The 27,201-nt window shown below is 48.1% G+C and overlaps 2 protein-coding genes across 6 annotated transcripts in view; both read right to left on the bottom strand.

The window, feature by feature from the left end:
* Positions 1-1,624: 1,624 nt before the first annotated feature.
* hoxb2a (homeobox B2a) lies at positions 1,625-6,162 on the bottom strand. Its single transcript, XM_086185044.1, has 2 exons — positions 4,412-6,162; positions 1,625-3,136 (listed from the first exon to the last, which is right to left on the bottom strand). The coding sequence occupies exons 1-2, from the start codon at positions 4,893-4,895 to the stop codon at positions 2,295-2,297; spliced, it is 1,326 nt and encodes a 441-aa protein (XP_086041170.1). The 5' UTR covers positions 4,896-6,162; the 3' UTR covers positions 1,625-2,294.
* A 3,693-nt stretch (positions 6,163-9,855) lies between these two features.
* Positions 9,856-27,201, bottom strand: part of hoxb3a (homeobox B3a) — a 34,689-nt gene continuing 17,343 nt past the window's right edge. For 2 of the 5 annotated variants that reach the window (XM_086185039.1, XM_086185041.1), the window contains exons 2-4: positions 25,169-25,235; positions 17,562-18,298; positions 9,856-13,326 (exon numbers count right to left, since the gene is read on the bottom strand). In XM_086185039.1, coding sequence (XP_086041165.1) covers positions 12,455-13,326; positions 17,562-18,177 — 1,488 coding nt within the window. In that variant the 5' untranslated portion in view covers positions 18,178-18,298; positions 25,169-25,235 and the 3' untranslated portion in view covers positions 9,856-12,454. Of the gene's footprint in view, positions 13,327-17,561; positions 18,299-21,335; positions 21,447-25,168; positions 25,236-26,622; positions 26,636-27,201 lie in introns of those variants that run through there. The other 3 variants (XM_086185042.1, XM_086185038.1, XM_086185040.1) reach the window with 3 other exon arrangements.

The following is a 27,201-nucleotide window of genomic DNA, read 5'->3' as shown; positions in this document are numbered from 1 at the left end:
TTATTTTCTTAATGAGTTGTGTTTGTATAGCCTACATATAAACAGTGGTGTGTCACACAGCACTTGCACTATTTTTTGACAGCCTCACCTCATGCATGTGAGAGAACTTCTCATTTCAGGATAAGATTTAAATGACAAATTGCTTATAATTATCAGTTTATTAATTATGTACTTCCCTGGGGATTAGGAGGGTTGCCACAGTAGCATGACTATATATATATATGTGTGTGTGTGTGTGTGTGTGTGTGTGTGTGTGTGTGTGTGTTTGTGTGTGTGTGTATAAATATATATGTATTTATATATATATATATAAATACATATATATTTATATATACACACACGCACACACACACACACATACATAAGCTGGACATATATATAGTTTCAGAAGCTGACAAATTCAAATTGTAAATTATTCTCAATGATTAAAACCTGTTACTGACCCTGTATTTGAGGGATTTGTTGTTATTCTGACCTGAGTAGTGATGTATCTAGAATAATAGACCAGGACAAATTAAAATCATGTAATAAAAGTTTTAAAATGCATTATTATTATTATTATTATTTATTATTATTATTATTATTATTATTATTATTATTTTTATTATTATTATGTTACTATTGTTATTATTGTTGTTATTATTGTTGTTATTATTATCATCATATTATTGTTATTATTATTTTTATTATTATAATTATCAAACCCTGTGACCGAGACTTACTCTCTTTTATTCTCTATCTGTCGCACTCACACGCACGCACACACGCACACGCCTGTCACAGTCACCCTGTAATGGCTGCCACTGCTCATTGTTCACATCCTGCTTTGTCTTCAGCGCCATTTTGACTCTGCAGGAGGAGGAGGAGCAGCGAGTTAGCATCAGGGAGCTAAACATGCTAACACGCGGCCCCCCTCACACTCAGGCCTGGTGTAGGACAGAACGGGTCCCAGTGACGGTTACCTCCCATCCGCCCGTGTTTCTACTGCTCTAACCCAAGAACGGGACTAGTTAGACGCCGTGGTGGCATCCATGCTACAACACGAGCACCAGGAGCCGGGCTGTAGGCACCGGGGTAGCGGAGCTGGCTAACAGCGAGCTCCTCCTCAGAGGCAGCACACGAGCGGGGGAGCGAGGCTCTGTTGTTCTCCAGAAAGACTGCGTTTCTTCAGCTTATCTGAGTGTAAACACACGAGATTTGCCGCTTCGACTTTATCAGCCCTGCCTATTTCTGTCCGCGGCTGGGATGTGGAGAACCCAGGCAAGCATTTCCACCTGGACTCAGAACCAGGAGCCTGGACTGGCCCGGGCTCACCATAATTACATAAAATACACCAGAAAAAGTCCTGCATCCTGGGAGCACAGCCCATCCTAACATTGGAATTAAACACGCATGTACACGACCATGAAGTAGATCTGTGTTGAAATTGTTATTATTATTGTTGTTATTATTATTATTGTTATTACTGATGATATTATTATTGTTGTTATTGTTATTACTGATGATATTATTGTTATTATTATTATTATTATTATTACTGGTGTATTTATGCTGCTGTCTGTTCATACCATTCATTCAAACATGCTGCAAAAAAGGACCACTTTGTAAATGTTTGTGTATTTTTAATAATATTATTCCCTATGAAAATATATGTACAATAAATAATTTGGATTTTCACTATTAAAGAATCTCAATAAATAAACTAGGGTCTAAAAGTCGGATCATCAGCAGGACTTCCCTCTTGACTCCTCCAGAGAGACAGAACCAACTCCTTCTTCAGTTTCGGTGTTCGGTCCAGACCTGCACCTCCAGACTCCATGAACAGTTCCTGAGAATTTATTAAGGATCCATGAAGCTGCACCCAATGGACCACAGAGAGAACAAATCCACACACAGGCCAACTACCAACTCTTCATTATCGTTACAACTGAAAATTAAAATAAAATTAAAAACAAAACAAGAAAGGCAAAAGCGGAAATTTCAACAACAAGGGATTAAAAAAATCCACAACGTTTTAATCGCGGGAAGGAAAAAATAAAATCCCAACGATTTTTAGAATTAAAAAATAAATGGAACTCTTAGCAGGGCAAATAAGTGCCGCAAAATAAAACCCGACGGGAAGCCGAGAAGAAGAATTAAAACAAAACAAACGGAAAAAAAAAACCTAAAATAATTTGAAGGTGAAATGTTTCAGGAATGTTGCCGAGAAGCTCCCACGCCGAGTCCGGTTCGCTCGCTTGTCCGCTCAGGCCGTCCGTCCCCTCACGTGCTCGAGTCCTAAGCTACTCCGGACCTCAGAAGTTGAGGTGCTGCAGGTCGATGGTGCACAGTGTGCTGGTGAACAGGTCGAAGTCCTCTTCAGAGAAATCCACCGGGCTGTCCAGGGAGCTCTGCAGGCTCGGGGACAGGCACGCGTCCCCGGCGAAGAAGGTGAGATCGGAGAGCGCGGACGAGGACAAGGAGCCGGCCGGGGGAGCCGAGGAGGAGGTGACGGCGGGGTCCCGCTGCTCGGGGAACGAGGGCTCGGCCGCCGCCGTGGACCCGGCCTCGCTCAGCTGCATCAGGCTCGGGTTGTCAGCGGAGGTTTTGGCGGTGAACGCAGGCGAGGAGGTGTGCGTCGCAGCAGCGTCAGAGGAGCCAGATGCACCAGGCATCGGTGGGCGTTTTGGACGGCTCACACGGCCTCCCTCCTCCGGCGTGGGCTGCGCATTGTCCCCGCTGTCATCAGTGTGGGCGGTGTGAGCCGCGGTGGAAGATGGATTGCTGCTCCCGGCCTCGCCATCCGACGCTTCCCCGGTGCCAGATGCTTCCAGCGGCTGGCTTGAGTACGGCGACGAAGCATCGGCGCCTTCCAGCGGCTCGAACCCCCCCGACTCGCTGGACTCATGTCCCCCTCCTCCGCCGTCCCGGTGGTGCGTGGTCTGGCGCTTGTGTTTCATCCGCCGGTTCTGGAACCAAACCTTCACCTGCCGCTCTGTCAGGTCCAGCAGCGCGGCGATCTCCACCCTCCGGGGTCGGCACAGGTACTTGTTGAAGTGGAACTCTTTCTCCAGCTCCAGCAGCTGCGTGTTGGTGTAGGCGGTGCGCAGGCGGCGGGACCCGGCCGCTCCACCGTCCAGGCCCGCCTGGCTCGGGTCTGCACGGAAACAAAGAACAATGAGGCGAGCCGAAAATATCTGGAGCATTTATTGTGCAGCATGTTTGACGTTATCTTCATTTTCCCTTCATTATTTTAATTTTACAATTCGTTTAAACTATTATTCTTAATCGTCCCCTGGAGGCGCCGGGAAACCTCCGCCATGTTATTACGAGCAGGGTTCTCAGCCAACAAATCCGCTGCTTCAGCACCGGGGAGGAATCCCCGCGCCTCTCATGTCTGCAATAAAACAGCAATAAAACACAAAAAGTCGAATTAACATCGGGCCGCTCCCTGCAGCTCCGGGCCGCAGCCACGAGCGAAGCCGTTCAGGTAGAATTTGGAATAAAAAGAAAGAAACTGCCAGCAAAGCGCAGACGCAGCCGCGAACATCAAGAAATCACGAGCTCGGGAGGAAACGCGCAGGGAAGCGTGGGAATGTCACTGAAGCAGGCCCGAAGCAGCGCTCCAGAACCGGCGGTGGTTCGGAGGCAGGGGGGTGGGGGGTCCAGTAGAACTCAGACAAGCAGAGGTGGAGCATTACATGGGTTTGTGTTGGAGGTCAGCAGAAACACCCCAACACAGAAATGACATAAACCCCCAGGACGTGAGACGGTGAGAGCTGGGGTTGTGTGCGGATGTGCCCCCCCCCCCTTCCCCTTGCCATTATATTTCATAGCAGCATCCAATATGGCCACCATCAGCAGTTGTGGTGAGAATATATAATGGGGGGGGGGGGTGAAATCACACCACCTAAGGAGCAGAACGATGCAGGCTGGAGCTCCAACCATCAGCAGCAAACGACATAAACCGCGTGCGTGATAAATCCTGCAAGTGCGGGATGCGTTTATGAAGTTTCTCTGTGGTCGAATCAGAAAGATCAGAAGGATCCGAGTGATCAGAAGGATCCGAGTGATCAGAAGGATCCGAGTGATCAGAAGGATCCAGCCACACGCTGCACCTTCAAACCCAATAAAGCGGCCGTGAACGCTCAGGAGGCAGCGAGCAGCACTGCAGCATAATGCGGAGGTCTGGATTTGGCTTCCCTGTTGTCACATCATCACAGCTCTGCACGGCACACACGCACGCGCATGCACACGCACGCACGCACACACACATAAACGGTGGACAACGCAACGCTGTCCGACCAGATTCATGTTTTATATCACAATGCATCATCGATGTTGCAGGCAAACAAGGACGCAAACACACAAAGCACAAGCCGCGCATCTCTCAGCCTCCTCCAACGCCACACACGCACCCCGGCATACCGACCTGTGGGTGACTCGATGCCCGCTGAAGCGTACCCGGAGGCGGTCGGAGATGGAGACGACGAGGCGGGTGGGATGACGGAACCGCCACCATTGGAGCTGCTCCCAGGTTTTGCGCACTTCTTGGACGACTTCTTCTCCTTCATCCAGGGGAACTCGTGGGCCAGCGGAACCGCTGGGGTGGCCGTGGCCGAGGCAGGGGCCTGGCCAGGCGGACAGGACTGCTGAGGGACTCGGTGGTGCGTCTGGAGGCCATTAGTGGCGGAGGTTCTCCGGTTCTGTTGGCTCCTAACAGCCGGTCTCGGCTGGCTGGCTGCGCAGGGGCTGAGGCTGGGAATGGTGTGCTCGAAGGGAGGCGGAATTACTGTCGACTCCTTGATTGATGAAGTTTGAAATGACTCCAGAACGGCGGGGAAGGACGTCAGGCACTCTGCGAGGGACGGCTGGCTGTTGATAAAACCGATCTCCCTTTCAAATTCAAAATTCATAGCTCCCTCAAACCGGTATCACCCGCAAACGGCGAGACCCCGAACAATCCCTTACCCAAAATAAAAAAAAAACAAAACACATGCACGCACGCACACGCACACAAGCCAATATGGCTTCTGAAAAAATAAATGAAAAAACGCACGAGCATGTAGGCTCCAGACCGCTATGGCGTAAAAGCGGTGGCTATATAATAATTGTGTATATTGGTGATATTACTAGCGTATGGGGACCTGGCTAGGCTAAACTGAAGAACTATGGGGCGAAATTGCAGCCAATTCCTGGTCATGTGATCCAAAAACAACCAATTGGAGGCCAGGGCCTGGCGGCGGCGTTGGCTGTGGGGAGCTGCTTTATTATTTTTCCACAAAATGTGGCAAGAGCGGCTTTACCACAGGAGGGCTGCTATTGTTTCGGCTCACCGGGGGTTGAATTCATGGGAGAAAACCCCCTCAAGGCGGCCGGTCGCCATGTGGGCTGAGTGGGCGGCGGGTCGGCGCATCCCGGCTCGGTGTTAACGCACAAACAAAAGAGCATCTCGGACATTTTTCGGTCCTGTGGGTGATGTAATGACGGTTAGCATGAGGTGACGGGAGCTGGCCGGCACCGTTTACAATATGGCTCCTTCAGGGGGGAAAGCATCTTCCAGCAGATCATTAATCTTAGAATCTTATGACACGAGCTGATAATCTCAGCTTCGACACAGAAACGCGAAGAGGGCGCGTGTCAGCGCAGGAAGGGATGAGTTGTAGCTCGTGGAGAGAAGAAAGTGTAGCAGGGAAGATGGGAGGAGAAGCAGAGAGAGGGAACCTGTGCGCATGTAAGTGTGTCATTTTTGTCGTAGACGTGTTCGTGTGTTTGGGAGGTAGTCTTCAGGAGCGTACGCGTGCTCGCCACTGGTCTCAGTCTGAACCGGAGCCCCGCACGGCCCGCAGCCGATCTGCTCGGTGAGGAGTGTGTGTTGTTTACAGCAGGGAGCGAGTTCACGGCGAGGTCGCTCGGTGTGTCCGGGGAAGGAGGGGAGAGCGCGCGCTTGCTCTCCATCGCAGCCGTGGAAATAAGAATATTAACGCAACAGAGCGGGAGTGCGTGTCTGCCACCGGGACGAGCTTGGAATTTTCACTTATCGATTTAATAAATACAGAAAGATCCGGTAATAGGGAAAGCAGTTAGGCAGAGCTTCTCGGGGAGGGCCGGAGGAACCCCGGGTGAGAGAGCAGAAGTGCGGTGATCAATCTCTCGCTCGCTGCAAAGAGCCTGACAGCAGCTCCTCTCTCCCCGAACACCCAGAAAAGCTCCCATCGCACGCAGACCGCTCCCGCGGAGGAGCTGACGCGTTTTACACCGCTTTCACGCACTGAAAATACACGCACACGGAAACTGCGTGCAGACGTATTTCACTCCCTAAAACGGTTCCGCTTGCAGGAACAAATGGAGAGAAAGAATTTAGCTGGCAGCTCGACTCCCTCCCTCCCCAGCGATCCGGCTTCACCCCCTGACTCTGAAAATAGAGGCAGAGAAGCAGAAATGTGTGTGGGAGTGAGGGCCATTGAGAGCGGGCTGCGAGTAGGCCGGAGCTGCAGGGTAAACATTCTCTCTCTCTCACACACACACACACACACACACACACACACACACACACACACACACACACACACACACACACACACACACACACACACGAACTGACACACAGCAGCGGGACCTGCAGACTTTTATTTTCCTCTCTAATTTGAGGCATCAACGATTTAAAATATTTTTTGTAACTTTCTCAAGAGACTTTCTGGGAGTTTAGTGAACAGCGCGGATCTGCTGATCGACCAGTGGAATGTTTGCTTCTTTTTATTTTAGTTTTGAATTTATTTTAGTTTATTAATGTATTTAATTTTTTTATTTCACGGTCACTGTTAATGGTAGGATGATTACGCTCAGAAGGATCACCCAGTTAAGAATTTAATCTATTTAATTAGCTTTAATTTAGTTCTGTTTGTATTGTGAATAAAATTTAAGGAAGAAACACTGAATTTTTTTCTCCAAATTTTCAGTGTAAACATAATTAAAATTTAAGGAATTTATGAAGATTAATAATAGAATAATACTAAAATTATTATTATTATTATTATTATTATTATTATTATTATTATTATTATTATTATTATTATTATTATTATCATTATTATTATTATCATTATTATTATTATTGTTATTATTATTATTATTATTTTACTGCTGTTCTTGTTATTATTATGGTCCTAATCATTGTACCAGTAATGATAATAGTATTAGCTGGTTAGCTCCAGTAGTAGTATGGCCAAATTATTCCTACTAGCAGTAGAAGTACTTGTATTAGCAGCTCATACACTTCACTTCCAGCTCATGCGCAGTGAAACCAGACCGCAGATGACAGATAATATTTCCATCTAATAGTTCTGCGTATTGTAAACGGCAGTCTGAGTGTTTGAAATCTTCGCGGAGGGTTACATGCAGCGGCCTGTTCTCAGCTGGGACCGCAGCTGAAGCCGAAGCTCTCCGTCTGTTTTTATGAGGCAATAAATTAGATCCAATCTCTACTTATTGGTGTTTTTATTGTCTGTTAGTCCAACTGAGATGTAAAAGGAAGTACGGCCATTATTTATGGGAGGCTGATTTATGCCCCAAGTTTTATGCGGCTCTCAGGCTCTCGGAGAGATAGAGGGAGAGGAGGGGAGGGTTAGGAACCACGTGACAGGGCCACGGCGCAGGCCCAGGGGCTTTTTTTAGTTTTAAACATCAACACAGGACACCAAGCTACAGCAGGAGGATCGCTATGTGCCTGTGTAGAAAGAGAGACCCGGAACAGTGCACGTGAGAGCAAATCAGACAGAAATGCTGGGCTGAGTCTTCTAAAAGTACCTTGTGGTAAAATTAACTACAACAACTGTGTACTTTTGATTCCTGCTACCGGGGTTGTGCAGCCGCTCAGTTCGGGTCAACTGATCTCTTAACCTGCGCCCAGGCAGTTTGGGTGGAGGTGAAGAGGTTTCTCTTTTGTTCTGGATTTTTTTGTTTGTTTGTTTTTTGCAGAAAACTGAGAATATTTACACACAGGAAGATATTTCTGTCCCTCTGCTTCGGGAGGTCAGGTGGGGTCACGCTGCAGCTCAGCGACGCCCCATCAGCATGTTTAGCTTCTCCGCTCAGGCTCCTTGGTAACTTTAGCACGGACACTGGCAGTCTGCTGCTCTTGTGGAGATGTTTGTCTGCCATCAGTGAGATCTGCACTGACTCAGCAGCACTGGGACCAGGGGAGCGTCTCCATGGGTGCTACAGGGTTCCAACACGGTTTACAGGACCTGGTCCTCAACGACCGCTGCCATGCAGACAACATTTGCATTGACAGATTCATGGTTCTGATCCCTGCTACAGGAAATGAGAACCAGCCAACAACAAAATAGCAGCATAATGACTAGATTGGTACATGGACCAGCTCTCACAGGCACTTGGCAACCTGCTCTCTGTAGAATTTGCAGACCATAAACAAGACAAGGGGCAGATTTAATGGTTCAAGCGCTTTTCATTTCTGACGTGCAACACGAGGCTCTTGGCTTCACTTTAATCAGCGAGATGCGTTCTGACACTGATGCCATGCTCTCGCCCCAGGTAGTGTCATGATATCCAGCGCTGGCACCAGTGTCAGGTCCTTTTGGAATGGGATGAACTTGAGACCTGCCACTTTTAACAAGTTACACCTAAATGGGATTCACGAATATAATAGGACACGAGTTCCTCACAGGACCACGGATCACCGTCCCTTTGTGCGCTGGAGTACGTCAGAGTTAAACAGCTACGGCTCCAATTTGGGTTCATTTCTGATGATGCATTTATGCACCGAAGGGAAAATTACAGTATTTTTTTAAAAACGATTAATAGGCACAGCATCATTGGGAGTGTGTCCAGTTCCGAGCAACAACGAGTCCATCAGGCATTTGGAGGCGTCAAAGTAAAAGAGTGGGGTTTTTCCACCTCCAGGCTCAGATTGTTATTCTAAGAGTCTGACAGCGTCATGGAACGGACCCCCGCAGGGACATGAGTGTGTCCCACACGCAACATACGTCTCGCTCTGGAATCACGTGGGTGAGGTGTTGCGGGGAGACAGCCGTGTACATGTGAGTGAGAGTTAGAGCGGAGAGCAGGGTTCCAGGACAGGAAGTGCAAGTTAGGAGTTTGATTTGTCTTTGCACATTTCAAAATGGTGTCAGTAGGGTTATCACACTGCAATGCTTTCATCAACTACCTTTGGAGGACGGGGGCACGCCGGAGTCGAGGCTAGATGTGCTCCACGTGGATGAAAGCACATCCTGAGTTGCGTAGACAGGGACGAAGAACCCAGCACCAGAGGTTCCGAGCGTGGAGAGACCTGCTGCAGACAGAGTGGAGGTCTCATAAGAGCATCACAGTACAATCACTTCATAATCCAGGAAGTTCAAACCCAGAAGAAGCCAAACTACAACCAAAAGGTCTGGATCCAAGAATGCTGTTAGACATTTGGAAAACCAACAGAGTGTCAGTGGCACCAATCCTCACAACTGCCGGCCGGCTTTGGACGAATGCCTAATTTCATCCCTTCACAGATGTTGGTCACGATGTTCTCACTCATTATCGGACTTTTCAATAATTTCTCCCACCACTCGGGCCTGAACGGACCCTGGTACGTGCAGACACATGTCCCAGAGCCGTGGATCCTAAGGGTTGGACTCTTGCAGTCACGGTATTTGCATTGGATTTTCCCTCAAACAGCAGCAAAGATCAACTTGACATCGTGACAAAGTTTTACAGTTTGCTTTTGGTTTTGGTTTTTTTGGGGGGGTTGGGGGGCTTTGTCAGCTTTCCAGATAAAAAAGATTTTCCTAAATGTTTACTCCTGTGAGGGTCAAGTTCTAGGACTTTTAAAAAAGTGACGTAAGTTCTGAATAACATAACATTTTATTAAAGAATTGTTCGACAGACAACTCTCTCAACAATGAAAGAAAAAGGAGCTACAAATGACAAAGGAAGTTGTTTTTTCTTTAAAAAAAGACTCATTCTCTTTTCCAGCTAATAATTGTCTAAATCTTCCGACTATGCAGGGGTGGGTTACCAATCCCCATCCCTGCCATTTTCCCAGTACAAGCCAAGACATTTATGTACAAGGGTCATTATAGGAACATAAAAACTACGTCTTTTCTTCTAAAATACAAGAAATAAAAAATGTAACTTCAGTACAATGGACAAGGAGAAACACAATGTTGTTTTTTTTCTTTCATAACAGGTAAATACTAAAAAAGTACAGTATTTTTTCTCGATATAAATACATGAAGGATAAATAATAATAATACAAAACAGAAAGTCTTTTTAAACTGGCTATAACAAATAAATATTTATATATGAATGTTCACTTGAACACACATTTGCGAAAGACGCTTTGATTGGAGGGCCTTCCATCTTCAAAATAAGATTTATTATTTTTTTTTTTACCTTTAACCATCAAAATGTAAACTCTAAGTGCAACAATGATGCCCAGATGTGAGACGCATTTGTGTAAATCTGCACTTTTAAAAAACACCTGAGGCGTTTATTTCCTGAACACCGGTGAGGGTAGAGTGGGTCGACTGGCTGGTTTGTCATTCTAACACTGAGAGAAGTTGTGTGTGTGTGTGTGTGCGTGTGTGTGCGTGTGTGTGTGCGTGTGTGTGTGTGTGTGTGTGTGTTTGTGTGCGTCTTCCCAAACTTCCCCCACAGATGGTTCCACCAAATAAACCCAGTTGTTTTAGAAACGTGGGAAACACATCAGCTCAGATTTCTGGGACATGCATTTTTGTTCAAATATATACCCTGTATCCACGTTAAAAGTCAAAGATATGTGAGAACAGCAACAACAAAAAAATCAAACAATAAAAAAGGTGGACTCATTGATGTTCGCTTATGAAAGTGAACCCTTCCAAAGTGAGAGAAAGAGTGAGAGAGAGAGAGAGAGAGAGAGAGAGAGAGAGAGAGAGAGAGAGAGAGAGGAGGGCAATTACTCACCCCAACATAAATAAATAGTGTTCTCCACTCTTGTTTACCCTGTGTCGATGATGGTGCTAAAACAAGGACATGAAAGGTTCTCTTCCATGTCCTCGAGTGTCTTTGTTTCAAGATGTCAACAGCTGGACTAACCTGGCTGGATGGGTGTCAACAAAAAGAAGCTAGCTAGCTTAGCATTGCTGTGTGATTAGCTAATGTAGCTTAGCACAGATGTGTTGGGAGCTAGGTTAGCCTTTGAGCTCTGAGCTTAAAGTGATGGGGGTGAGAGGGTGGGGGGTGATGGCTGAGTATGGGGGGTGAGGAGGGGGTCTGTGGGGAATAGTGTAAAAAGGTTGCCTCCTTTAGAAGACGTGTGCCGCTGCCACAGACAGGAGACAGTGTGTTAGTAAGTGATTCAGTCTGGACGGACACAGACAGGTACGGCAGGAGGGACAAAGAGACAGTGAGAGGAAGACAAGCAGTGGTTTTTACGCACTTCATGGATGGGAGGAGAGAGAAGGAGGGCGGGTGCTGCCAGCTCCAGCCATGTGTTTGTGTCGCTGCCTCTCTCTGGCTGATGGAGGGCAGGACGCCTCCACATAGCTCAGCTCTGCTGACAACAACATGTGTTGCCTGGAGGGGGAGAGAGCACATCCTCATAAATCTAAGCAGCTCGTTAATAACTGCCCATTAAAACTCAACTATTTCATTTACCGAGCAGGAGAGCGGTTGGGATATGTGTACGTCTTAGGGGGAGTGACTTTATGATTAAAGCACAATTTTAAACGGTGTATTAGCTTTAAAAAAGCAATTAAAGGATTTTGAGTACATGCCAGCTTCGGTACCTGCCCTCCGTACACACAGACATCTGTGTGTACGGAGGGCAGGTTTCTGTAGCAATCTTATAATAATTATACAATTATTTATGAAGTGATGTTATACAGTGGTCAATATTTCAGTTTCTCTGTTTTGATGAGTCCCTGCCCCACTCTAAAGGGGTTTGTGTAATCAAGAGAAACTTGGGTGAACTGAGCCTCCAGCTTAAAAAAAATTCAATTTCTGAAAAATGTTACATCTGAAACTTAAGCAGCTCTCTGGTGGTGAGTTTAAAATGTTCTGATACGTCGTTGAATGTTTTAAAAACCTCGATCCCTGAAGAGCGGCCTGTACTGTGTAAGGTCTGACAGTCGAATGGAGTTTGGTCCCAGCCCAAAAGAATCCTTGGTCAGTTTTTATGTTTGTACTTTTAAGATGTGCATTTTCATCACAAGGCCTTCTACGCTCACACTGGGAGCTCAGTGAAATAGAACCAGCGGTTCACCTGGAGCTGAAACTGGAGCTGCACAGCACCAAAACGTTGCCTGCTCCCTGTTGTGGCCCTCAAGAACAGAACAAACCACTGGACTGCTTCTTTCTGTCTGGTTTTGTCTCTTGTGCCGTCCTGTTGCAGCAGTAGAGTCCCCACGTTAGTTAGTCTGGTAGTGAGTCATGTCACATTACTTGTTTCGTCTTCCCAGGTTGTCGTTTTGTTCCAAACCTGCTACAGGTGAGTGAGCTTGGGTGCTTCCTGGATTCTGCCCTGAGTCGAGGTGTGGTGCGCCGACAGCTCTGTGTATGTCGGGTGTGTGGGTGGGTCACAGTGCCCTGGGGGCCCCCCTCCACCCACATGGTGCTGATTAGCAGCTGACATGGGCCCCGCACCATTGTAGTCCATGGTTTGGTGATGGGGTGGCGTGGGGCCAAGGTGGTTTAGGCCATACATGGAGGGCCCAGAACCAGGCATGGGTTCCACATAGCTACCACCCCCCACGTAAACTGGGCTAGCCTGCATGTTGGTGGGAGTCCCATAGCTGGCGCTGTTGGCCTGCACTAGGCCATGGTGAGGATGTGGGTCACCGTAGTCCGGGTCTGGGGTGCCATACTTCTGTTGTGGGGGGCAGCCCTTCATTGAGACACTGGAATAGGCAGTGGACATGGAGTAGGAGACTCCCTGGTGAGGCTTGCCAAAGGACGGTGGAGAAGGGGCGTCGTAGCCTGCCCCTCCCCCCCCACCTCCCCCAACCATGGGGTGCATTGAGTTGAGGAAGCTGGCAGAGGACTGCATGGGCAGAGGAGGAGAGCCGGTTGGCGAAGGCCCTCCAGAGCTGGAACTCAGGCCCTTGGACTTCTGGTCCTTCTTGTACTTCATGCGTCGGTTCTGGAACCAGATCTTGATCTGGCGTTCGGACAGGTTGAGCAGATTAGCCATCTCAACGCGCCGCGGCCGGCACAGGTACCGGTTGAAATGGAACTCTTTCTCCAGCTCAACCAGCTGGCCGCTGGTGTAGGCCGTACGTGCTCGCTTCGATGATGCTGATGACCCGCTGGTGGGACTCTTCTCCCCGTTACTGCTGCTCTCTCCTCCTCCAGATGCTGAGGAGAAGGGGACAAAGAATGAAACAAAGAAAATAAAAGTTAGAACAAATATGTGAGGTGGAGAGGGTGATGAGAGATAAGGAAAGAAAGGGACAGACGAAAAGAGAAGACAGGAAGAGATGGATAAACACAATGAAGTGAGGTTAAAAGAGTCAGAAATGCAGAGAAAATTGAAAGCCTTCAGATTCTTAATAAAGGAAGGACGGCCCTCCCTTGATATTAGTTGTCAACACTTGATAACAGTGGCAGTTATTAAGAGACGGAGGCCCGGGTCCTGGCCAAGGGCGCTTAAATTGCATCTTGGCTGGAGAGATAAACCCTGCAGCAGCAGCCGCTGTAGTAAAAGGACGATGAGCAGAAACTAAACTGAGGTGGAGCTCTTCAATCAGCCACCAACAGCCTCCACCTCCCATCACATTTATGTGATAATAACACAAACATTAGTGATGGGAGGAGATTCAGACACTCAATCAGCGAGGACGAGTTTGAACATGTTTTAGTTGGTGCAGATGATTCTGCCCCTGTATACCCCTGTGCTTGTGGGATGCGAGTCATTCAGGATCAAAGCACGAATAACAAAATAATAATGGCAAAAGGAAGTTCATAAGTGGGCCTGTTCTGATCCCGGGCCGTCAAACACGGTCAGGGCCACTGTCTGCAGACGCTCATATCAGTCATCAGGTGCTCAGCTGCTGCGGTGGCGTCTGTGTGAGCGCCACCTGCATAAACTTGACAATACTGTGAGTTTTAACCTCAAACTTAAATTATTTGTTTATTTGTGCCAAAACCTTCAGCAATGTCAATGATTTTGGGGCATTCGAAACTGTTTATGGCCACAGTCATCGTCTACGGTCTGGACTGACTTGTGGTTTCTGTGTTTGACTCTTTGACAAATGAGAACGTGGCGGTGGCTGCTAAAACAGTTCTGTCTCCACTTGAATGTGAAGTGAATTTGAGCGAACGTTGGAACGAAAACATAAATACACGTTGTTTCCAACTGGCTTGGAGCAAATGAAACATCAATGTACCAGAGGGAGGCGATAGAGGGAATTTTATACATGGCAGTAAAAAAATAGAGAAGAAGAAGACGGCGCAGAACGAGAGAGAGAGAGAGAGAGAGAGAGAGAGAGAGAGAGAGAGAGAGAGAGAGAGAGAGAGAGAGAGAGACAGATCTTAGGGAATAACCTTCCGTTGGGTCATTGTTCTAATTTACTGCTAGAACGGCTGAAGACGAAGCCAAAGTCTGGGAAAACCCATGAAGATGATGGCGGCAGCATCAGCTGGTCAGCAGAGATTCACTGTGTCACAGCTTTACAGCAGTTTGGGGCTTCCTTGTCCCATTTTATACATTCACTCTTTTTCACAGTGACTTCTGAAAAACCTAGCGAGCCTAAAGGGGAGGGAGTTTGAGCACGTTCTGCCATTCATGGATCATTTCAAGCGCCATACGTCAAACTGTGCATCAGAGAACTACGACTACGGTCCACTCATCAAATACAAGAAATGGTCATTGAAGTTTTGAATCAGAACTGAACACAAGGGTCCACTAGAGTCCACCAGAGTCCACTAGGGTCCACTACTGGACTCAGTCTTTGCATCCATTCAGGCTTGGCTGTGCACTGGGACACCACGGCACATTTGCTGGACCGCCAGTACGACCCTTCCAGTAGACGCGACCCCACCGCATGTGCACACCTTCGTTCAGTGCTGATGGAGATCTGTTCTTCTAGACTCACAACTTTACTTTCATGTAAATTCAGGGGAAGAAATCCAAGTCCTGAATGGTGAACAACAGTGAATCCAGGCTAGCTTTGCTGAGGTACAGCAGAGTGATGTGTGGTCATTCTTGGCACAGGAAGCGTGGAGGGCTAAAGTCTGTGTCAAGTGTGATTGATTATGTTGGTGAAAACTTTGGCTCACCTTTGTTTTCTGTGCAAAATAAGTTGGACTGTTTGTTTGCTGCCTGTCTGAGAATCTCTCACCTATTTCGAGTGACATCACTACATTTAGAAATCTCAGCAGTTGGGTTGTTGCGAGCACTGAGCACCAAGAGCGGACGTCCTGAGGAGAAGCCAGCTGAGCTACAGTGGCCCGGCATCTCTCACTGAGTACGCTGAGTATCAGTCTGATCATTTGCATGACTGTACATGATCACAGTGTTTATTATGTCGGTGGGGAGGGACATCTGTCTCACTGACCTGGAGACAGTGATGATGTTTCAAATTCTCATCAATAACCTCTTTGCGTCTCGGTCCGACCGAAGATGAATGCGGGACTCATTATGGCAGAATGTACTCTTTCTCATTGATAACAACCATTCCAAAGAACATATCTGCCCTCATATCACACGTGCAGATGATATGCTAATTTATCATGCTGTCATATTTGTTCCATATGCTAATATCAACGTTCTCTCTGTAAATCTATTCACCTGTTGTTGTACATGACACTCAAATCCATGCTGTTAATGTCTTCCTCCTTGTGCTGCAATCCAAGCCGGTACGAAGAGGAAGCAGGGAGCAATGGGAAGACAAATAATAACAAGGAGGAGGAGAAAGAAGGGAGGAGGTAAATGAATGAAGGGGGAGTTCAGATTATAGGAAGGAGGTTTGTGGCCACTGGTTAGCAGGACTGACGGCGCTGTGATGGATCTCTGACTGCTCGCTGGCCATCGATAAGAACGTCAGCTTAAAGACAGAAGGCCACGGTGGGTATTTTCAGCTCTTGCACTTATAATTGGATTAGAGATTGAATGCGAAGAGCCTCCCCGTGCTTGACCTCTGAACTCTCCTAAATTACAACAACATAGCGCCTGTCTGAACTCATCACTCTCTTATGCTGTTTTTTTGGCTCCAGGTGGTTTTGGGAGGATGTAAATGATGTAGCCGTTCATTTATCCCCCGCGTCCATCTGACGGAGAGATGGACGTTTGGACAGTACAGTCAGAACAGTACATGTATATATCTATATATATATGTGTGTGTGTGTGTGTGTGTGTGTGTGTGTGTATATATGTATATATGTGTGTGTGTGTGTGTGTATGTATATATGTGTGTGTGTGTATATATGTATATATATGTGTGTGTGTGTATATATGTATATATATGTGTGTGTGTGTGTATATATGTATATATATGTGTGTGTGTATATATGTATATATATGTGTGTGTGTGTATATATGTATATATGTGTGTGTGTGTGTGTGTATGTATATATGTGTGTGTGTGTATATATGTATATATATGTGTGTGTGTGTATATATGTATATATATGTGTGTGTGTGTATATATATGTATATATATGTGTGTGTGTGTATATATGTATATCTATATATATATGTGTGTATCTATATATATATACACACACACACACACACACACACACATATATACATATATATATGTATATACACACGAGTGTGTGTGTCCTCAGAGGGTTACAGGTTAACAGCACGCTACTTCGGGTCTGACGAGTCTCACCTGTGAATTTTAAACTTGTCCTGCGTGAATGAGCTCTGTCTCTGGGAGAAGATCTCATTTTAAAAGAATCCCACTTTTGGGGGAAAAAAGTGTTCTTTACTAACATTTTTTTAAAACGTTCTATTTAGGTTTGGACACCCAAAAAAATGATTTGGGTTCTTTGGGAATGAGGATTAAGTTCACCACTTCCTGGGGTGATGTTACATGAAGATGGTGACAGCATCACTTTTCCGCCTTTCATCTCAGTCGCTAGAGGGCTTCTGCATCAGCGCAGCTCCTTGGTGTTAAATGGCACGCAGAAACAGCAAAGAATGTTCCAGGCAAGATGTGTAGTTTAATTTGGGGTCAAGATTAGTTGCTTCATTGTATGTGGGACTCAGAGGGAGACAAATATTAGCCGTTCTGAGGAGAAGCGGGGGAACCTCTACCTGTCTGAACCCGTGCGGTAGAAACCTGTTTTGCCATAATAGTGTAAGAAGCCTTCTGAATCCTCAGGGGACCTGAGGTTTGAATGAGGACGTTGACAAGAGGGGTGAGGAAAGAGGGACGTGGCATTGGGAAGGAGAAGGAGGGACAAAGGGAACAAAGACACTGATGAGGAAGGAAAATGAAGGAGGAAGGGAGGACGGGGATCAGAGGAGAGGAGGGATGAGGAAGCTGGAGGTGTCGGAGGAATAAATATGCTGCAATAGCAGGTTATTGTTGTGCTACTCAGGTGGAGTGTTGAAGCAGAGAGAGAGGAAAGACACACACCGTTGCCAGAGTTGTTGCTGGGGGAACAGTTTTTCTGCTTGGTCGTCTGCCGAGACTCTTTCATCCAAGGAAAGATCTGCTTGGCCAAAGTTGGGTTGGGGGGCAGTGAGGAGGAGGATGTAGAGGATGACGTGGAGGAGGAAGAATTGGACGACTTATTGGGGCCTGATTTGGAGACTGACGAGGTTCCAGCACTGCCCCCCGGCTGCTGAGCCACGGTACTACCATTGCTGGGGTTGGGGGGCAGCGGTGGGGACACTTGGGGGCCTGTGTGGTGCTCAGGAGGCAGGCTGGGCCTCATGCAGCTGCCATTCAGCTCCTTGGTCTTGGCGAGCTGCTGCTGCTGCTGCTGCTGCTGCTGCTGCTGCTGGTGGCCGCTGTTGCTGCCCAGAGCCTGTAACGAGCAGGCAGAGCGCTGGTACGAATCCACATCCAGATGGGTTGCCGACTGGAAGGCCGGCTGGTGATGGGACACTGGGACCGAGGCATCATAGCCCCCAAAGCCGTTGGCAGCTGCTGCCGCCGCCGCCGCCGCCGCCGCCGCCCCCTGCACCTGATAGGACGAGTAGCCACCGAAAAGCGTCGAGGAGTTGTCGTAGTATGTTGTCTTCTGCATGTCTGAGAGAAGTGGCGACGTCTTCTTGTGCTCCGGTCCTTCTTGAGAACCACTGCCGGAAGACCATTTGGTACCGGGGGTCACGTGACGGTGTCTCTCCAACGGTCCCCTGCAACCTGACCTAAGAGGTTAGGAGAGGCAGAAACAAGAAATGAGGGAGATAAATCCATCTTCCTCCAATGAAAGGCGCCATGACATGAATAGAAACCACTGCTTTTCTTTCATCACCCCCTCCCTCCCTCCCTCCGAGCCAGTGCACAGCCTGCAGATGCTCGGGTGGAGGGGCACGAGGAGGGCAAACTGTGCTCCTTCTTACTCCTCAAACGCGCGCGCGCGCGCGCACACACACACACACACAAACGCGCGCGCGTGCACTCACACACAGCATGAATGGGATCTTTCCTCCAATGATAACAAGCAGGTATTAATCTTAGCTCGACTGTTGTGTTGTTCCTGTCGAGCTGCTCGTCCGCGTGTCAGGAGTTGTGGAACCGTTCGTTTCATTATTATTCACTATTTTTCGGAACATTAAGTTTGATTTTAATTTAAAAAAATAAAGCAGCCGCTTTCATGTTATTTGAAACATTTTCCATCTCTTACATATTTGTGCGTTTATGTTGGTGAAGCCCTCCGCCATCGCGGTGAGGCGGCGGCGGTGCGGCCTGCTCTCCGCCGTGACTGATGGACGGAGCCTATTTCTGTCAACCGTCTCGGCCCTGCTCGGGATTCAGTGGGTCCCGGGCTGAGCTGCGGCCGCCTCCCTCACCTTCACTCATAGCGAGAGGAGCCCTTCGACCACCGCGGGAGGCGGGCAGGCATCAATATCACCGCGCGGGTTTAAAGCCTTGAGATTTCCCTCCAAGAGTGAAGGTGGAGGCCAAATAACACGAATAATTTCAGTCATTTGTGTTTAAAATTTGTGTTCTACAGAGTTATATTCAGAATAATTAAAAATGGAATATAGATAGATAGATAGATAGATAGATAGATAGATAGATAGATAGATAGATAGATAGACAGACGGACAGAGAGGGGCTTCACGGCTCAGTGGTCCACCAGGGTCGGGCGGTCAGAGTGCTCTATCATGGCCCCTTCAGGGAAAAGATAGGAAGGAGGAATGGGCAGCGGTGGGAGCCTCACACACACCTCCTATCAGTCCGCCGGGGTGGGCCTGTGGCCATCGTGTCAGGCCCGGGAGGGAGCACCTGGCATTCATTCCTCCCCTGGAGATAAATGTTGAAGCTGGAGCTCGTTCTGCTGGCCAGCCGTCACGACAACGAGCCGCGCCCGGCTGAGTCTCCCCAGCACCGGGACTCAGACGCCGAGGAACTCGGGACCAGATGTCTGACTGCCACAACAGCCGCGCTTGATTTATATTTTCGCTTATTTTGAAGAAAAATAAAATCAAGTTAGCTGGTTGTTTGCGATGTGTTTACATGGAGGCTCCAACCCGCGCGAGGCCTGGACGATTGGATCCAGGAGCAAAACCCGAACACACTAACACCCAACACTGATGCTCGGCATGTACCAGTGACGCGGGTCCGATACAAAATGTCAAAAAGAATCGACAGCGTCATATATATATATATATATATATATATATATATATATATATATATATATATATATATATATATATATATATATATATATATATGTGTGTGTATATGTATATGTATATGTATATGTGTGTGTATATATGTATATATGTGTGTATATATATACACATATATACATATTATGTGTGTATATGTATGTATGTGTATATATTCGTAGATATACACAGCATCATATACAGCGTACTGATTATATATATAGATAAATATATATATATAAGGCTGTAGTATATTCATGAAATCATTGAAATATATAAACTATTTCATATTAATTACATATAAAAATGCTGTCGATATAAATACAAAATCATTCATGTGTATGTATTTTATATACACATAATACACATACATATACGTGTATATCTATAGATGTATATATAAATAAGTGTATCTGTCTATAAATGTGTATATACTGATATGTATACACACAGAAATATACCAAAGTACTGAGACTGCTAATGCGGAGGTAAAATAGAGCTAATAATCTGGTTTATTAACCCTAATTTTGGTTTCTATTTCAACGTTTCAACGCGAATTCCGGCGTATTTATTCGTGTTAGATTAGTTAGTCGCTCCTCGGCTCTCAGCACGTCACACATGTCAGCCATTTATCTTTCTGGTAGACAAGCTGGAATCCTAATTATTTACTCTGAGGAATAGTCCCAAGGAGAGAGAGAGAGAGAGAGAGAGAGAGAGAGAGAGAGAGAGAGAGAGAGAGAGAGAGAGAGAGAGAGGCCATGGCGGTGCGTGTAGGAGGAATATGTTATTAAATCATATCCCTGTTTCACCATTAAACAGGACACATAATGTCTCTGCCCTGCTTGTAGGGCTACAGCTTAATACAATCACCAACTTTACTAGACGCCTCCCCGAATAATCCACTTATACTGACAGGAAAAACAGCCACCCAAACAAAAACAAGAGGGAGAGAGAGAGGGAGGGAGGGAGGGAGGGAGGGAGAGGTCGGCCTTGGTGTCCAGTGTCTGTGTTTTATCCTGGGATATAAAATTACAAATGGCGCCTGCTATGAAGAGCGATTCAAGCAAGAGGACGGAGAGAAAAATATTAACTAGGAAATATTCTCATTAACAGAGAGAGAGGGGGAGAGAGGGAGGCCGGTTCTGTGAGTCCAGAAATAAAGCACTGGCCCGGGCTGGGGTCCCGGACGTCAGGTCCTGCTCGCTATTTAGTTAAAACGTTTAAACGTTTGGGTTCGAGCGTAAAACACCGCGCCTGAAAGGCAACAGTCGGCGGTGCTCTGCTGCAGCGGTGAGGAGGAATGGACAGAATAGGAGAGGAAGTGGGAGAAGAGCAGAAAGAAATGGACAGAGATGGAAGGCCGTGGGGGGGGGGGGGGGTGCTTGCAGCGGAGCTACGGCGTTTACAGCATTGTGAACTCTTCTTGAACCGGGATTGAAGTCATACGGGCCATAAATCACCGAGCCACTCACAAACGCCACTGCAAACACACTCCGTATTTCTGCTTTGTTGTTCGAGCCTGCAGCACCGACCGGCCCGCCCGCCAACCGGAGACAATCCTTACCTTCCTTAGCACCGGTGGTCCCGGTCCAATCCGGCAAGCACCCAGCAGCACCGCATCACAGATTAGTCCGCACTCTGGGTTTTGGGGGGAAAATCACTTCTGAGAATAAATCATTAAAAAAGAAAATGTATGGCTTCCTCTCTGTTCCTTCTTTCCTCGTTGCCCCTCCGGTGCTGTCTCGAGACAACACGGCTGCTGGCGACCACCACAACAACACCTCCTGGAGCCGGCGGCGGCGGCGGAGCGGGCTGCGGGAGGGCGGCGAGCCGGACGCCGTGTGGCATGAACGGCTGGCGGCTTAGAGAGTTGGAGGAACTCGGTGGAGGGGCTGGACACGCGGGTAGAATTAACGGACGGATTCGGAAAAGGCTGCGGGCAGGCTAGCTATAGCACACGAGCAGAACGAGCTTACCGGGAGCCTGGCTGCTGCCTGCTCGCGCCCCCCACCCCCACCCCGCTCCCTCCGCCCCAGCACCAGCGCCTGCACCGCCGCTGAGATAACAATGGCCTCAGATTCCTCTCCGTGGAGCCTCAGACGCTCGAACGGCCACCGGTCGGACTCGCAGCCTCCGAGGAACCAGTCCGGTACTAAATGTCACCCCATCGCATCTCTGGATGCTCCTTGTCACCGAGCCCCCTCTCCCCGTCCCCCTGGCTGTCCTGCCCCTCTTCCTCCACGTCGCCCTCGGTCGTGGGTCGTCCCCCGCCTCGCTCCGGTGTGATAAAGGCTGGAAGGACACGTATTCCTCACGGCCAGCGGCGGCAGCAGCAGCCGTAGCCCTCGTTAGCAGTCGAGCATGTCCCCGGTAGGCTGGTGATCAGCTCTCATATCAGCCCCGGTAACGGGAAGGGAAGAAATAACCGGGCTCGGAGGCTCTCGTCAAACAGTTGAGCGTCACTCTCTGTTCCGGCTCTATGCTAATGAGGCCACAGGTCCAACACAAAGACGGTCCGGGCCGGGGGGCTGCCTCAGCGGGGCCCGCGGCTCGCCTCCAGGCTCCCACACCGGTGCCGGTACGCGTATCTGGAACTTTCCTCTGTGTCACTTGTAAAAACGGGGCTGGGGAGTTTTGGAGGGCTCGAGCTCCACCAGCTTGCCTGACCCCCCAGCCACAGCAGAATAACGCACGTGCACCGGGTGGAGAGGTGTGTGGACGGTTGCTGGTCTCAGCACCTGACACCAGCAGCATTGAATCATTTAATATTCACGGGGCTGCGATGCGACGTCGGTGACGCCGTCATTTCGAGGAGAGTTTGTTTCAAACGCCAACAGCTGAAACTACAAGCTCGTCTCCTTCCGGTTGGGTTCTCTGGCGCGTCCGAGGTTCGACGTCTTCACGTCAGTAAACAGAAACGAGACTGAAGTGACGCGCGTCTCTGCTTGTGTTTGCTCCCATGAAGCAGCGGGGCGACCAGGAGCCCAGCAGACCGGAGGCTCGCGGCTCCTCCGGGGGGTGTAATTTCCCCGGAGTTCACGCGCGCGTCTCCCGGACCTGCTTGGAGCGATTGAGTAAATTCTCTCAGTAATATTTGGTGACATTTTTACAGGCAGCAGTGGAGAACGTTGTTCTCATTCAGTTTTCCCTCCCGGAGGAATTTCCAGGAAGTGTTTTCTTTCTCTTTTTTCATCTCTCATTTTGCAGAGTTCCTTCTGGAGCCCATTCGATGTCTCCCAGAAGGAACGAGACATGTAGTCTGTATTGTTAAGATTTCAACACCTCTCCTCCCCTGCTGCTGCTCCGACACAGAAAAAAAAGTAAATAAAAGAGAAATGGAGGTCACGGAAGGGAGGGGCCTGTCCGAGCCAGCCAATCAGGCCCGGCCTACCCAAAATGCGGATATTTTTAAAGAAAGAAAACACAGTGTGTTTGGACTTTAACACACATGAGGGAAAAGGAGCAAAGTGCAACAACATCTGAAGAGAGTCAGTTAAAAAAAAGAGTGGCAAGAAAGCTCGAAAGGAGAGAGCGAGAGAGGCAGAGAGAGACAGAAACAGAGAGAGAGAGACAGAGACAGAGAGAGAGAGACAGAGACAGAGACAGAGATGAAAATGACGCCAGAAAGGAAATATGAAAGTGTCTTGCAATGTTTTTCTCTCTCTCTCTCTCTCTCTCTCTCTCTCTCTCTCTCTCTCTCTCTCTCTCTCTCTCACACACACACACACACACACACACACACACACACACACACACACACACACACACACCTCTCTCTCTCCCCTCTATTTTTATTATTCAGGACACTACTCCTGTCGTTTATGGCTACGTAAGATTTATGAGTTCTCTCTCACCCAGCCGTGTGTGTGTGTGTGTGTGTGTGTGTGTGTGTGTGTGTGTGTGTGTGTGTGTGTGTGTGTGTGTGTGTGTGTGTAAACAGCCCAACTTTAAAACAGATAGCATTCGCTGTAGGCAGCAGGATGGGAGGATGAGCAGCGCGTGGGTGGAAGGTGGTGGGAGCCTGAAATGTGTCCGTCTGCAACTTCTCATTCAAACGCGCCTCTGCAGGAACTTAAGGATCCGCTAACTGCTGATCAACGAGCTCATTACTCATTAACCAAACACCTAATCAGCCATTTTTGTGTGTGCGTGTCTTTGATTTCCCACGGAGGGAGGAGGGGGGAGAGGTGCGTGTGGCGCGCTAAGCAGCGCAGGATTTCTCGTGGTTATTGACTTGTAAAAGCATGCCGGCGCTCGTGAGGGATGAGCAGTTATTCTTTATTTTTCTTGGATGGCAGACGCGCATCGACGGCTCAGGGTTCGGAGTGAGTCACGGATATTGAGTTTCACCACAGCAGCTCTGGTCCACGGCCCGACCTCCTCTCCCCGTCCCCCCAGGACTTCAGGCGTGGAGGCTATTTAAGATGACACGAAGGAATTTCCTCTGTCTGCGGGATCTAGAACTCTTATTTTGCCGTGATTTACCGGGAGGGATCGACTGTGCCGCTGTAATCTTGTGAATGCTTAAATATACTGCAGAGATGAAGCTGCTCGCTTCTGCTGTGTGTCGCTTTTTATGTCCTGGAGAAAACTCGTTTGAGGCGTCCCTGCATCTGTGGCTCTTGCATGTTGTTTTTTGTGCTGCCGTGATTAGTGCCGGTGTAACCGGCGCCGCCGCCGCTGCTCTGGCAAAGCGCTGTTTAATAACTGTCTTATCCGGTGATGAACAGGCCCCGGGAAGTCTCCTGCTGCGGTTGTAACCGGCGGCCATCGCGCTGCCCTTCACACCTCGGGATTATATTACATTAGCGCGTGTCATTACAATATACTACATCACTCACGTGCGCGCGGCGTTTATTCAGCTACACCTCTGAAGGAGGACAAAATCCTCCTCCATCCGCTCATGGCAAACCACTGCTGGCTTCCACAGAGCCACGAACCGGCGACACCAGGCGAGGTGTCCAGGCCTCTGGGAACTGAAGCAATAATAATAATAATAATAATAATAATAATAATAATAATAATAATAATAATAATAATAATAATAATAATAATAATAATTGTTATTAGTATTCATAATATTTGTATTGTTATTATTACACGGTGCGGCTACAAAACCAAGTATTATATTTTTTTTATAATGTTTTATATTAGTATTCAATTACGCGGCTAATTATTTGCACTGCAGATGATTTCGAACTTTTCTCCGTTCAGAAAAAAATGCCACGCCTATTAAGCACAATTACGTCATTTATAAAGAAATTCGGCCCCTACAATGATTTATGTTCTAATAATGAGCAAAGCGCCGATGCACCACACTGCACATGCGCAGATTTACGGCGTAGCGTCGACGTTTCGTCGCATCTCAAGAAATAAAACATTACTGCTTTAACTCACCGAGAGACTTTTTCCGAGTTCCAGATGTTTTGATGGAAGAAAACAGCTTCCAGTAATCTCCTAGGAGCTGCGGGATCAGGGAGGGAAGGGGGAGAGAAGGGGGGAGACAGAGAAGACAGGGGAGTCAGAGGGAGAGAGATATGCAATCAAAGGTCTTGCTGGAATCCGGTGGAGAGCGCAGACCTGGTGTGGTCTAATCGAAGGTTTTGGACGGAATCCGGCACTGACAGGTCTTGCTGACCTTAAATGATTCCCGGAAAAATCCCGGCATAAGTGCAATAAGAGCAGATCAAATGATAACGGAGAGTTGTTATTGATTCTGCTTATCTAATTAGGGATCTTATCATATTTACCGTGATTTACCCGAGTTTTCGACTGGCTGGGAGTCTGATGAAGCAGCTGGACGGCACCGACAGGCAGGAGCAGCCGCGGTGGACATCAGGGACGACGGGAAGGTTGCGAAATCAAGCATAATTAATTAGAATTAATTAAAAAAATATTACGACCTAAGTTTGTAATTGTAAAACCAGGAGAAGCCCATGAAGCTGCTGCTCGCCAACCCGAGCGGGCCTCCACGTCACCTGGAGGAAAGTTCAGACGTAAACTGGAGCGTGACGACACCAAGAAAACCCGCCAACACAGCCGATATCAGAACTAACTAACTAAATAATAATAATAATAATAATAATAATAATAATAATAATAATAATAACAACAAAAACAACAACAACAGAAAACAGGGGTGCATCTAACTCCCGAGACTAATTAATGGGAACCATATTTGTGGGATTAGGCTATAAATATCATTTTAAGCCTGCCGCGAGAATCTGAACACATAAAACGAATTTCATGAACCCAGAACGCATCCGCAGCGACCACAATCAGCCCCACAAACACTCCCAGCAGCCCGTAAACGCCGCTAACCATGAAACGGCCTGAAATGGGAAAAAGCAGAGGAAGAAGGAGACGCGGCCCCTCAGGCGCGCACTGCTTCCCCGCAGCTCTGCGTCCACCCAGGCCGTAAATAACCTCCGCGCCCCGCACCGCCGACACACACTCGCTGATGCCCGACTCCTCTTCCTGTGGCTCGGGGAGAGCAGCAGCAGCCGGGCCGGGAGAGCGCGTCCCGCCCGAGCTCGCAGACCCGGCGGTAGATACACATCCATCAGCGGCGGAGGTGGGAAACGTTGCATCGAGGTGAGTTGTATGACTGTGGAGCGGCGCGCACGACACGCAGCGCTGCCCGCGTTGTTGCGTAGTGGCTGTTATTATTAAAGTGCTGGAATAAAATCGCCGGCCCGCGCTTCCTCCGCTCCTGACAGCTTCCCCCAAACACATAAATCAAGCAAGGATCCCTCGACCTCCCCGTACCAGCCTGCACCCGCCATCCCCTCCACTCCCGCAGCGGCTTCCACTTCTATAAAGTTATTTATTATTTCCATCCACGCACTTACGCGCTGCTCTGGCTGCCGTCCATCCCCATCGCAGCACCAGCCGGGCTGTCCTGTGTCCCCCTCAGCCCCGAGGGTATCGGAAATTTTGGAGGCGCGGAGCAGGAGTGGACAAGTCTAAAGTTGCTCAGAAAGTGATGCAGGGCCGACTAGCTTAGCCAGCTAGGCTATAGGCCGAGACAAAGGGGAGGCCGCCTCCATAGCCCCGGAACAGCTGATGAGCCAAATTTTAACTGAAAGAGGAGGCTGAGGTGGAGAGATGAAAGCTCTCCGAGGCTCTGGATTCTGGAGGCCGATAAAACAATGCAGCCGGGAGTTGAGTTTGTTTGTTTGTTTGTTTTTTGTTTGTTCCTCTGATGGGTTCGGGCGCACGTGAACAACAGGTTCACAAACCGGATCGAAGGGTCGTCAAATAAAAGAGTTTGCCATTATTAGTTGTTCTGTATTCGAGCAAGTTAACGCCCCCACAGCTCCTCAGATTCTCAAATAAAACTGAAAATGAAAAATGTCTTCAAAACCTTCAGCATCGTCATCCACTGTTCTGACGTTGGTGCGATGAAGCTGGTTGGATCATTCTGATTG

The sequence above is a fragment of the Aulostomus chinensis genome, chromosome 18, assembly GCF_037954235.1.
Source record: "Aulostomus chinensis isolate RoL2024-O1b breed Wild chromosome 18, RoL_Achi_v1.0, whole genome shotgun sequence".
NCBI classification, from domain to species: Eukaryota; Metazoa; Chordata; class Actinopteri; order Syngnathiformes; family Aulostomidae; genus Aulostomus; species Aulostomus chinensis.
The sequence above is the reverse complement of the archived record's forward strand: the minus strand, read 5'-3'. Positions and strand labels throughout refer to the sequence as shown.